The following is a 14,415-nucleotide window of genomic DNA, read 5'->3' as shown; positions in this document are numbered from 1 at the left end:
CGTACTATGAGGTACAGATTAGATAACAAGCCATTATCACCTCTTTTTACAGCATTCAAATAATATTTCTTTTACTAAAAAGAAATTATATCTATGACTATTTCCTATTAATTATAAATAAAGGATTATTATTAACCATTTTTAGTTGCTTTTTCAAATACATGTCAGACTTTACATGTAAATATTGAAGAAAAACACTTCTATTTTCTTATTTGCTTGTATGTTTGAATACTTAGCTATGAAATAGATTTATTTCAGAAGATTGTTATGCACCACATTAATTATTGATGAGTGATTAACTGCACAAAAGTTGCATCTTTTAACACACATTTCTGAAATTATCGAAGAGAAGTCCATACCTGAAAAATCAAGTTGCATTTTTTCCTTTTACTTATATCCTTGACCTTTTGGCAAGGAAAATGATTCACAGAATTAAACAGAACACAAAAAATAACTCTAATGACTTTTTAAAATTTAAAGCATTATAGAATAAATTTCATTCTAAAAATTAGAATGAAATTCAAGGTCAACTTGACTCAACTTTAATGCACTAGTTCACTGGAAGACAGAGTGAAGTCCATTTTACCCTACCTAAAATAAAAAGGTTTTAAAGAGATTTATATGGAACATATACTGTTTATACTATCTACCTTGACAGCAAAGATCAAGCCAACAATCAGGGTACTCTCCATACACTATTCAGAGTGCTTGGAAGCACACTATTTAGAAATTAAATGTTTAGTTCAAAATTAAATGTAAGTTGTAGTGCGTTAAATATACCATGCACACAATCATGTGCAGGGTCTCTGAATGATGTAGTATTATATGTCCATATTACAGTGTTAATAACCATAGAAACAGAATCTCTACATAAAAATTTAATTAAATGTTATTAAGATGCTTTATTTTCTTACAATTTTTTAATTAAATGTTATTAAGATGCTTTATTTTACAATTTTTTAGTGGGCAGTATTAAAATCAAAAGCCTTACTAAATCATGTAGGAAAACAGGCAAAGAGTGGTAATATGACAAGGGAATTCACATTTTGTCCTTTTTGTAAAGCGTAGGCATTGAATGCAATATTTCATTAGGCATTACATTGATACTTTTTTTTAAACTTCTTTTGGATATTTATTATATGAAGTGATTTTCTTTAAGCAGTAATGCATTTAAAAGCTTGATTTGGAAAAAAAAGAAATCATACAAGGTTTATCATTAAGCACTGTGGAATACTATACCACAGTGTTCTAAAGCACATCCAGTTCCCAGTACATTTCTCACTTGGGCAGGAGGAGTCTCAAAGTTCAGACCAAACCATATTATCCAAAAAACCCAGCACCCAAATAAATAAAGATATTTTCCCAAAAGTGAACAAAACCAAAATTCTCCTCCTCCTGTTTTTCCTCACCTCCAACCTCCCGGAAGCATTCCGGTCTTAGAAGTTTCACAGTCTGCATTCCATCTATGGGATTGATTTACACCCCGAGAGGGAGGGAGGGAGGGACTAAGACTGAAACAGGAATCTAGCTTTCCTCTTAACTGCTACTACTCCATGAACATTAACAAAAATAAGTAATTTCTAGCTAGGCTCTAGCACTATTTTTTAAAAATAAGATTAGTAATATTGATATTCTGGCCATAACCTATTTGAGTATTTATATTCTGCACCTATTGAGAGTGACTGCTGAGACTTCTTACCTTATGTAGAACTATTGTATATAATGAAAGAGTTAGGTTTTTTTGTTGGCTTTTGTTTGCATTTCAAATACCTTTGATATGACTTGTACACAAGATTTAATTGTTCAGTGATCCTCTGGGATCACAGGTAACACATAAGATATACTGTGCATTATTAACAATAGCTTTGAACAGCAAAAAAATTGAAATTATTGCAAGCACCTTAGAATATTCCTGTAGTGAATTAAACTACTGAAATAAGAATGAAAACTATTTGGTCACATATTATGTAATGGCTATTACACATAAGATATTTGTATTTTATTTGTAGATACGTCCTATAACATATACAAACCATAAAGGAGAAAAAGTGGTAGTTATAATAGAATAACACTTTTTTCTTGCCAGATATGTGAGCACCTTCAATATCCTCAGAAAGAATTGTGGAATATCACATTCACTGAAGAGTCAATTTGGTAAAACGACTTGCCAAAAGGCATCAGGAGGATTTACTGGATTTTGCTATAACCTGCTACATTGAATTTTATGGGGTTTATTTAATGACATCAGAGAAGCCAAACCATGAAAACAAAGACTATAGAAAAACTCTGTTCTGTATCATAACTCAGTTAGAAGTAGTAATACTACTGTAGCAATTTATATTCCATAGTATACTGTAGTAATAATATTATATATAATATATATACTATAATAATATTATTGTTGCCAGGCAACATCATTAAATGGTAGCATTTTACTTATATAACTCTTCTCATCTACTGGAGTCTAACAAACATGTTAAAACATATTCTGGAATTGTCTGTTTGACTACAGAGGAAAGCTGGTGATACCAGAATCGCTGAATGCAAGTTAACTCCTATCTCAAGTAAACTGTATGGAAGCAGCAGATATTCAGCTAATCCTCTACTGTGACGAAGACTGCACACCAGATATTCTCTCCTCAATAGAACTGTCTTTACTACAAAAAAAAAAAAAAAAGATGTGTCCTCATCTTCTATTAACTAAGACATGGCAACTTCAAAAGGCAAAACCCCCAGTCAAAACAGAGCTGCTATATACATTAATACAAAGAATAAAAAAAGCTGTAAAATAGACTACTGTTCTAATACATATATAAATATGAACCACAGAAGATGACTCTGTAAAAATAAACAGACAAATCAACAAGTTTGAAGAAAATTCCAGTGTCTTATTTCTCAACAACTAAATCGCCAAAATACTCTAAAGCCACTTGCGATCAACCTTTACTCTCAAGCAGTAACAGAATTGATGAACAGAAGCAATCAGTGCAAACTGCACAGAAAGTGCTCCAAAGACCAACAGATTCAATGCGTAATTTCATCAAGTGTGTGGGATTTATGAACATCAAAACCACAGGAACACTCCTATCCTTACCCCAAATACAGAGTGCCATTCAACGAGTACTGTAGTAAGATGTTGATTCAGTGCACTACAGCTCAATGAACTGCCACATTCATCCAATAAAGAGGTTTTTCATGGCTTTACAGGAGACATTTTTGCAATAAAGAATTGAAACTTTACTAGTATCCTCAAAATAATTCTTCCTTCTCTACTATTGTTTTCTTCTTCTATTTCCCCCACCACTAAAAAGGGAAAACAGGAAAAGAAGAGAGAGTGAATTTAATCTAAAGTAACCCTAGCCAGAGAATCAGAGCATCAAGTTGAGGTCAGAAGATCTGGACCTCATCCTTTGGAGGATGATCTGGGAATCATCCTTTCCAACCCCCCTGCTCAAAGCAGAGTGAACTACAGCAAGCTGCCCAGGATCACATCCAGGCAGGCTTAGACTGCTTCCGGGGATGGAGATTCTACCGCCTGTCTGAGCAACCTTCTCCAGTGTTCGGCCACCTTGACAATAACATTCTTCTGAAGTTTGAACAAGTTTTTCAGTTTATGCTCAATGATTCTTGTCCTTCTGCTGGACACCACTGAGATAAGTCTGGCTCCATCTTATTTAGATCCTCCCATCAGCTATTTATATACATCGATAAGAACAAACTCCCCGAGGCTTCTCTTCTCCAGGCAAAGCAAATCTCAGCTCTCTCAGCCTCTCCTCATATGAGAGATGCTCCAGTCCCTTCATCGCCCTTGTGCTCTTCACTCCCCTGAGTTCATGTCTGTTTTGCACTGGGAAGCCCAAAGGACCACCTCCCACAACCTGCTGGCAACACTCTTCCTAATGCGGCCCTGGATGCCGTTGGCTGCCTTTGCCATACGGGCACACTGCAGGCACATGGCCAGCTTGTTGTCCACCAGAGCCCCCACGTCCTTTACTACAAAGCTGCTTTTCAGCTGGTGAGCATCCAGCCTGTACTGGTGCAGGGGGTTATTCCTCCTTAAGTGCAGGACTTTGCATTTCCCTTTCTTGAATTTAATGAGATTTCTCTCAGCTGAGAGAATTTCTCCAGCCTGTCAAGGTCCCACTGAATGGCAGTACAACCATGTCATGTATAAAGCTCTCCTTCCAATTTCCTGCATTGTTAATAACACAAGTCATCAATGAAGGTGTTAAAAAGTATTGACCTAGTATCAACCTCTAGGGTACAGTGATAGTGACTGGCCTCTAGCTAGGCTGTGTGTCACTGATCACAACCCTTTGAGTCTGGCAGTCCAGCCAGTTTTTATTTCACCTCACTGTCCATCTATCTAGTCCAAATTTAATTTAATTTGTCTATAAAGATGTAATGGGAGACAGTGTCAAATACCTTTCTAAATTCAAGATAAAAACCATCCATTGCGCTCTACTCATCCACTGCGCTCATCATCTTGTTGTACAATGCCATCTCTTACATAAATTCATGGTCACTACTCCTGGTTGCCTTCTTGCTGTAATATGTTTGGAAACTGTTTCCAGGACTAATTGTTCCACCACTTTCCCAGGGATTGAGGTGAGGCTGTCTTGTTTCATAGCATCTGACATATACTCATTTATATGTCATCCCTGTTTTAGGCCAATTACAGTCTACAATACAGTTTGCTCATTGAGCAGACAGCATTCAGGCAAAACTTACATCCAAGTTTTAGCTTATCAATAGCTTTCTTGAAAGAATCTGTTATTTCTTCCTGGAGAGTTTGGTAGCAAAACCCCTTCTACTAACAACTACAATGACAGGTTTTGTAATAAAGTTACAAATGTCTTCTTCAAAAACAAAACCCAATCTTTTTAAATTAATAAAATAAAAAAATAAATGCAAAACCAAGCGTGCACGTCTGAGTAGTGCCTTTAACAGTATGAATTTTGCATTGTGGCCCAGGAATATCACATTAAGAGAATCCTGAAAATATTCCTGGCAACAAAATACAGATGATGCCACAAAGACAGCCGTCTTCTCTAGAAAATAGCCTTAAAGTTTTGTGCTGGATCAAGAATATCTGTTTCCCGTGCACACAGCATTAAATAATTTCTCACATCTGTAAGAAACACAACTTTGAATGTAAAACGAAAACAAAAGTACCATAAAAATATCTGTAAGCATAAGAAATAGAGTACGACTGAAAAGATGGTAACATTAAGTAACCTATACAGTCTGTTTCACAGTTACTGGAAGTGAGCAATGGAAAATGAGGTCCAGAGGAAATCTCATTCACACAGCACATACAGATATTCATGTTACACTGGCAGTCAATGACACTTTCATACACCAAAAATGCATTACATTTTTCCATAATTATAAGAAAAGACGACATAAGTGATGCACACCACAAAAGTGCCATTACACCTTTTACTTTAAATAAGAACCATCCCGATAAAGGAAAATTGCTGCCCATTGCTGGTTCCAAATCATAAAACTGACTAGGTTTATTGTAGATTTTTTTACTTTCCTGTGAGAACTGCGTACAGGATAACGCCATGAGCAATCTAAGGAAACAGATGTATCAAGAGCTTATTAAGATAAAGCAAATCCTATTTTCTACTATTTTTCATTATGACTGACAAGCAGGATATTCTGTTTCTGCATTCTTGATTCTAATTGATCTGTACTGAATTAAAGAAAAAAAAAATCATGTATATGTTAGAGACAGGACATTATATCAACAGAACAATGATCAGAATCCACTATTTTGAACTATATACCAACACGTCATTTTTAATTCTACTGATCTGTTGTTTAAATTGCTATGTTCTGGAATATTGGAACACGTATTTTGAAGTTCTCAAAAACCAATTCTGCGGTTGAAGTCTGTTCTTGAGAAATTTATGATGTGGAAGAAATACCGTTTAAGATAGACTAGAAGGCTGCCATAAATAAAGATCCCACAAATCTAAATAAAGCTAGAAGACAGAACCCCCCTATTCATTATTAAATAAGCAAACAACAACAAAACCCCCAGACTTCAAAACAAGACACTAGTACACTAAGCTGGTATGTCTCAAACTCAGTATTTCCTCCCTTCTTAATTTCTTCCCTTATGCCTTCAAAAATAACTAATCATATGTATGGCAGACTGGTGCTTTAAATTTTTAATTCCTCAAAGACAGGAAAAAAAGAATGTTAATATGAAAACTTGCACATCTTTAAACTGGAAAGGAACAGAAAGATAATCTATTAATGGAAGAGAAATTCATAGTCTTTATTTTGTCTTTCCATGGAAATACATTAAACCTACAAAAAAAAAGCAGAAAACAATTCATTCAATTTCTTAACATTTGTGCCCTTCACATGTACATTTATGATTAAAACTTTCTGAAAAACAAAAGCACTTATGCTCCAGAGATTTAGTATTTAACTCCTGATACAAGATAATTTGTTACATTCTCTGGACCAAAGTAGGCCTATTATTATGAAGCTCATCTAGCAACAGCCAGTTGGGCACTATGCCCAAAACTCCTAATAAAGTTCTAATTAATATAAAGGGAGTTGTACAGACACTTAAAGGAAAAAAAAATTTAAAAAGAAAAAAAACATATCTACTTCACAATTATTTTTAAGAGTTCTGCATGACCTATGTTTCATTTCCATTAGTGATTCCTCCACCTGTTCTATAAAAGTGTGCTGACTGACACAGCTGCATGTCTAGTCTGCAAGTATTTTTATCAAAAACACAAAAAAAACCCCAAAGGTGCAACAGCAGTAAGAAAAGGATTATAACTACACAAACACTTAGCCATCTCCAAACATAGTCACTCTAAGACTCCAAGGGCAACGTCATTATCTGTTCCTATACTGCCTCTGCCACTGTACAACATGCATGCTATTGAACAAAAAAAGCCACAAACTTACCCATAAAACAGTAACTCATTATAGTGCTAGCTTGTCTTTTTCTTTTCCCTTTTTTTTTTTAATAAGAAAAAAGCATTCCCATTCCCCACTGTCAAGCAATTCGATAATAAAGAACACACACACAGAGAAATCAGTAAGACGTCAAAACTGTCAGAACAGGAATCCAGAAAATTTACACATTAGTCTTATATAGTCACAATAACCATATGTTGTTTTAAACAGCTCAATTAAGGAACATTTTGTTATCACGTGTTTTAATTTTATTTTACAAAAGAATACTATATCCAGCTTGCCCTTAATACTCCATGCTGCTTCTGACATACTCATTAAACAAGAATTTTACTCTTATATGTACTACAGCTAAAACTTTATGCACCACTTGAAACAGAAATGACTGCTTAGTCTCAAATTGGGAAAACTGAATAGACATTAAGTGACTTAAGTCCATTCAGAAGCATGAATCAATCAAAAGCTTGGACACATTCTGCTTTTTCCTGTACAAATTTAAGTCTTCTACAGATATGCATGAGATCTTGTTTTGCAAGATCACCAATAGTAGAAACAACACAACAATCAAATGGGACCTTAAATTCTTCTATGACTTCTAAGACTGTGTTACTTTAACTACGCCACAACTACTTATGCTAGATTACTCTTCTGTAGGTGTGAGTGCTATTATACTCGGTTAACTCAGCATTTTAATCACTGTAACTTTCCAAAAGTACAATGCTGAAAGCACAAGAGACTTGATCCCAAGATTCAATATAACATCATACTACCTTTTATTAATTTACTGATTTCTGTCACCTCAAGAGTTGCAAAATTTGCTACCAGTTCCCTTTCAAAAAGCAATAGTTTGGTAAAAGACACAGGAAATGCATGATGTCTACACAAGAAATGTAAATAATCAAGTTATTGTACTGTACCTGATTTCCATGAAGATCTAGAACATCAAGATTTTTTAGGTTCTCCAAATTTGAGATCTTCTTTATTCTGAAAGATTTCAAATATGACATAAATTATTTTTCATATTAGATAAAAAGTATCTTTCATTTTCCAGCTAATACAAAACTTAGCCATTTGTTCCTGCCTACCAAGAGTAACAGAAGAATAACAACGTTCTGAACCATGTAAAAAAAAAAAGAATAAATGAATGAGTATGCCTTAGACTATCACCTTCTTTTCTGACTGTCAATAATGCAATAGTGGCAGTATGTACGTGGCTCTTCTTAGAAGAAAAGGGAAGGAATACTTGCACCACTAGAAAACAAAGTCAACAACCAACCTATCCAGATATCTAAATAATAAAAAAACATTTTTACTGGCAAACAGCTAATTCCAAAACAGTTTAAAGAAAGACTACAGTGACACAGGCTTTTGAGAGTTTGTTAGAAGAACACAGAATAAAGAAAAACCTGAAAGCCATTGGCCCTTTCTAGACAATATAGACCTCTAGATTTGGCAGTATTTCTTCTCCCCCTGTACAACTTCAGTCTTATAACTTTTCTGTCCTGTCCTATTTTCTCAGATTCCAAACCTAGGTTATTATATACTCAACAGCATCATCTACTGGCTGATGATATTAAACATCACGTGTATTATGCATTTGCTTCGAGAATAATCAAAGATCACATACAGATCAAGCTGAAAACAAGTTGCTAGCAACTGTGTCTGACTTGTAATAATTTATGTCTTGTCCTAACTACCTCCAAACCATATTTCTACATAAACAAACTATACAGCACTCAATGTAGTTACTATTTGGAAAATAATTCCTTAAAGCACCTTAAAATTATTGTTCCCAGGCCCCAATATTTTTCTATAAACAATATTAATTTCTACAAGTGAAATTTTTATATTAAAAGTTATAAGGTCGAGTAACATACTGCACTGTTGAAAGTGGTCAATTTTGAATACAGGCTGAATTAGGGGATACATTCTTTGTAATCTGCACATAACTGAAGTATGTTTACCAGTTCTTCCTTTACTGAATATAAAGAAAATAAGAAAACCGAACAAAATCAGAGCACAACCCTTAGATGTGTGAGCAATTCCACAGATACTTCTATTAAATTATTAGAATTAAAGGCTAAAGCATTTGAACTCTATTTTTAGAAAGTAATACAACTAGCAAGTTGTATCTGCCAATAGAATAGAATCTATAAATAAGCAACAAAATCCATGATTCATCTGTCTGACTTTTTTCCCAGCTAAATACATCAGGCAGAAATACTTTTTATAGGTTATAAAGAATCAATGAATACTTCACATCATGTGAAAAAGAGATTCCACCTGTCACACAAATCTAAGAACACATATTTAATAGCCGATCAGAACAGAAGATTAGATGGAAACACGTAAAATACTTCAGAACTGTTGCTAAAATTTACGTAAGAAAGGAAGTTTCTGAAGAACATTACGAGCAAAAACTGTGCTTCCTCAGTGGGATCCCTAACACTTAGCTGTTAGGGACCAGCTCCCTGGTCTCACAGCCAACATCACAATCTGAAAACTTCGTAACAGAAACAATGATAGATCACAGTTGTTACACCACAAAGAAGTAAGGCGCTTTAAGTTAGTTTCATTATTTTTACCTGTTCTTTCCCAACAAAAGGACTCTTAGGGATCTCAGAGTTGAAAGCCCACTTATTTCCTCTATCTGATTATCATATAAATCTAAGAAAACAAGATGCTGCAGATTAGAAATATTTTGGATCCGGGTTATAAAGTTATGTTGGAAATTCAAAAGGCGAAGATGATCTTCCCCATCAATAATTGGGCACACTGTCAGTTTTTGCCTGGAAGGAAAAAGAAACAAAACCAAAACCACATGTAAGTAACAAATTGGTAATCCACTTTCTACTCACCTACTCTGACTGAACCGAGGAAAGTATATTCTCTTGATTAAGGTAATATTAAGGTAATTAGGTTTGCTAATTAAACTCTGTAAATAAGGCAGCAACTCCTTACTATAAAAAAAATTAGCATGAAAATATAGCAGAAGCGCTTCCAAAATTCTCTGAATTCCAGAGGGATTTGCTTGTTACATGGAAGCTACATGGAAGTTTTTTGTTTTTTGGACAAAGTTAAAATTTGCCCAGACACAGCCTGCCAATTTTTAAATTTTTTCATCAGATACCACATAAGCAGCCTGTTTAGATCAGAATTCAAAGTATTCTATGTCTATGCAATTTTTCTTTGATTTATAGAACTTTACATTTGAAATATAAATCCATGAAATAATAAGTGTTAATGTGGAAAGTAAAAGCTATAGGAAATGATGCTGAAAATTTATTCTTATAGGGGGGGGGGGGGGGGGAAGAGAAAATTACAATTAAATGTCTTGCAGATAAAACTCTTTTTTGTGTCCTGGTCAAGAAAAAAAAAAAAAGACCATTCAATAGTCAACGCATCAGATTAGAACTAATGGAGACATAGTCTTTTTCTGTAGATTACTTGCATGACTTTGCATTCGACTCTTAAGCTAGCTCCTTAGTTTACTATGAAAAGCCCTAACTGCCTTAGATGACTGCTGTACGGATATATTCATCACAAGGACACTTATACAGAATTTCTCTATGGGACACAGTTGTTCTCTCAAACACACACACAAAAACCAACAAAACCAAACCCACCACTCATACCACTGACCACAGGCATTACTGGGATGCGCATCACTTTAGACCATCAGACACAAGAGTCGCAAGCTATGGTGTGTGTACTCCATAACCTTCTCACCTTTCCAGGGTAAGTCTATCAGAGTTCAGTATTTTTTCTTCAGCAGTACGTTGCAATACAGGAAATGTTATTGATGAACTGCTCCCAAAATGTGTGTTATCTATCAGAAAATCATACAGAGAATATATGTTTGTAAAATCATTTCATTAACTACAGATACTAAAAGTAGAATTTTCTTTCTTATTAAAAGTAGAGTTACGCAGTACATGAAAGTGCATTTTGCCTCCATTCAGTACTTAGATTTATCAGTTTTCTTTCCTTGCAGTTGTAAACAAAAAAAGTATCTCTCTACATCCTCTTTCCAAAGTATATCTGTTTGTTTCATTTCTGAGAGAATTTTAACAAAAATTTGTTGTAAGCAGATATTTTGTAGATGCTTTTGTTTTGATTAGATTTACCCAATGATGTTTTAAGGTAAGGTTGTATAATTGTTTCACAATTTCAGTATCTGAACTTAAAGAAGATATAATCTAATTTAAGATTAATTTAAAGACACAGATCAGGTAGATGTTGATAGAACTAGAAACTAAAGCACCACAACATTGAAACAGTCCCAACTGAGCCACAAACAAATGCAAAGTCTTTTAAAGGTAAATGCATGCAACACCTAGTAATCATTGGTATTATATTTCACTCCATTATCAAGAAAGAAACAGGCAGCCCTTTAAAATGTATTTACAAAGCTATCCATCTTTACCCATTTTGTTAATATAAGGGGGAAGAGGGAGGATGACTAAAAATACCTGCAAAATACATCAACAAATGTGTTCTGAGAGCTTTGGCTTATTTGGAAAATGATCCACTGAAAAATATTGGTCAAAAACAGATCATAGACTCATAGAATCATTTAGGTTGGAAAAGACCTTTAAGATCATCGAGTCCAACCACAAAATCATCGTGCATGCATACTACTACATGAATATAGGCTCAACTTTTCCTTGTTTGCCCCTTATTTTTTTCTTCCTTCAAATAAGTCAAATATGTTAACAGGAAAAACATTAATTCTTCAATAAACAAAGATTAATTGCTTTACTGCTATAGAGAGTGAGTTCATTGTTGTCTAAAATATGGCATTAGAAGATACCTATGTAAGTAAAATAATTTGTTGTTCAATTTAGAATCTTTTCAGTGCTACTCTGTTAACATTTCATCACTAGCTACTCTAACAAACCAGTATAACAACCAACATTCTATATGTATCCTTCAAAGTGGAAAAAAAACTGTGAAGGAAAAAAAAATCATTGAGACCAAAAATAATCAATTAACATTGTTGCAAAAACTTAGATTAGTTGTGTCTCGGGTTTTTAAGCCAATAAACATAAGACCAGTCTGAAACATGACACGATGGCAGTACAGTGACTTTTTTCTTCTAATGTCAACCTCCTAAAGACATGTGAAAGATCCTTATTACTGCCCTTTTGTTGAAGAAAGGTATATAAACCCCCTATATTTAAATGCCTATTATATTTTGGAAAAAATATTTCTAGTGGTTTCCTGACCATGATCTATTAACCTCTCTTAATACCCGATGGGAACACTAGGCAACACTTGCTATTCAATCATACATTCTGACAGCCAGAAGCAGCACGTCTTACAGGTCATAACTTTTAAATAAGAAACCCAGTTAAAAAAAAAAAAAAAAAAGAAAAAAGAAAAAAGATGACAACTAACGAGAAGTTTTCACTGTTACCTGAAGCATACGAACTGATACTGTAGCTGCTTTGTCGGGATCTGGATTTTGTAGGTGTGTGAATAGAAGACTCACCAAATCCTGACAAAGAACCTGTATTCTGCTTGAACTCCAAACCAGAAAGTTCTGTCAGACTGGATGGTACTGGAAGATACATCTGCTTATTACGTACCAAAGGACTTAATACTCTTTGGTCTCCTGTGGGGGGAACAAAACCAATCTGCAGACTTAAATTTACTCCATAATAAGTTGCATAATATCCCTAAAAATCAACCCATTCTGAACAGCTGTTGGACTTTATTTTTTACCAGAATGAATAAAAAATTGCCATAATAATTAAACTGATCTCCTATCCTAACCAATCACTGTTTTTATATGACAGACAAGCAGCAGCAGTGTGGCAAGAAGTGTTGTGTTTCAAGGCTCTTCCAGGCTTCACCACAGTTAGCAGTGATATCAGCAAACATCTTGCTTTTCAAAGCCAAAAGCACACAAGCACAATAGGAAAACTATCTCTTCTTATCAAGGTTCTGAATTAGAAACTAATTTTTTGTAAATACATTAAAATGTTAACATCCAATAAAATGTTACAGTAGAGAATTGTGGCTTCTGAGGGAACGTTTAGTAGGGCACTTGATAGATTGCGGCTTTGTATGTAGAAGAAAGGATGCTCTTCCATGGACAGAATAAGAGGCAAAAAATGATCAAAAGAGCCATCTGCACCAGGCAGTAGAAGGATAGCAGTTTCAGGACATGATGCAGCAGTAATTATACTGAATTACTGTAGCCAATTAGGAAAAGCTGTCACTCTTATGTATTCTAATCATAATACAGTTTTTCTTTACTGTTCAGTTAATAAAAAGAAATACAAGAGACAAACAAACCAAACCCTATTGAATATCACCTTGCCTTCCTGAATAGTTTTTTTCCAGATCATGCTGCAGAAGTCTATTGTGGAAAGATGACTGTTCTTTATTTATCCTGAATTCAAACTGTAACACAATATTTAAGACAAATGTTAAAGTTTTCAAATGCAAATAACGTCTTTACATAGACAAACACAACCTTAGTAACAAGTACAGATCTCAGGAAACTGCAAATGCTCTAAAAAAATTAAATAATTGCTCCAATAAAAAGAGTATTCATTCTATTAAGATACTACAACTGAAAAGTTTCACTGTTGGAAACCAAAATGAAAATATGGAAGTTATCAACACATTCATCTGCAGTTGACTAAAAAAAGAAATTAATAGGATGAAATAAACTACCAAAAGACTATCAGATACATCAGATATTATATTAAAAGTCAACATATTACTACTGAAAAGGCAATTCCTATCTGAAAGCATACAAATTTGGCTGTACCATACAACTGCATTAATTAATACAACTATTAAAGAAAAGGTAATAATTACCGGTTTGCTTTTATCTGTTATTGATGAGGTCTGGATAACCAGCTGAAGACCACAGTTACTAACCTGCAAGTTGGAAGAAAAAGAAATAGAGTATTACATTTTTCAAAAATGCATATCAATACAAAAAGTTGAACGTAACTTTTTTTATAAATAATAAAGGTATTTTCAACAGCAAAATCTGCCAAGAAAGGAACTATTTTGCAAAACTATTATGAAGAATACATCACTAACATTAAATAATTTTTAGTTTTAGAAAACCCCACTGTTTTTAGTTTTAAAAATACACTGAAAGTGTGACTTTCACGGGGATGTTATGCTCATTATGAAGAAAAAAAGTGTTTACATTTAAATATGAGAATTTATTTTTTTTAAAGGCAAAATGTACCGGTCTTTTAATTGGATTTAGATGACAAAACATAGCACCTACCTGCTAAATAATCAAAAAGTTTAACAGAAATATTTAACCAAACGGCTTATATATCCACTTCCCAGCAAATAACAGGAGGCACGCAAATAACAGGAGGCACACAAATAACGTAAGGGAAGCTTCCTCACGCCAGTCACGGCACAGAGAAGACCGAGCTGCCCTCACCCGCATTTGCCTGGCTGCCGCTCCCCTCGAAGCGGCAG

At 34.3% G+C, this 14,415-nt stretch overlaps 1 protein-coding gene across 1 annotated transcript in view; it reads right to left on the bottom strand.

The window, feature by feature from the left end:
- The window catches only part of LRRC49 (leucine rich repeat containing 49), a 53,803-nt gene extending 40,496 nt beyond the window's left edge, over nt 1–13,307 (bottom strand). Inside the window, exons 1-5 of the mRNA XM_019472373.1 lie at nt 13,280–13,307; nt 12,371–12,568; nt 10,681–10,780; nt 9,537–9,740; nt 7,869–7,935 (exon numbers count right to left, since the gene is read on the bottom strand). Coding sequence (XP_019327918.1) covers nt 7,869–7,935; nt 9,537–9,740; nt 10,681–10,780; nt 12,371–12,568; nt 13,280–13,307 — 597 coding nt within the window. The remainder of the gene's footprint in view (nt 1–7,868; nt 7,936–9,536; nt 9,741–10,680; nt 10,781–12,370; nt 12,569–13,279) is intronic.
- Nucleotides 13,308–14,415: the final 1,108 nt, after the last annotated feature.

The sequence above is a fragment of the Aptenodytes forsteri genome, unplaced genomic scaffold (assembly GCF_000699145.1).
Source record: "Aptenodytes forsteri isolate BGI_AS27 unplaced genomic scaffold, ASM69914v1 Scaffold83, whole genome shotgun sequence".
NCBI classification, from domain to species: Eukaryota; Metazoa; Chordata; class Aves; order Sphenisciformes; family Spheniscidae; genus Aptenodytes; species Aptenodytes forsteri.
This window is presented reverse-complemented; position numbering and strand designations above follow the sequence as displayed.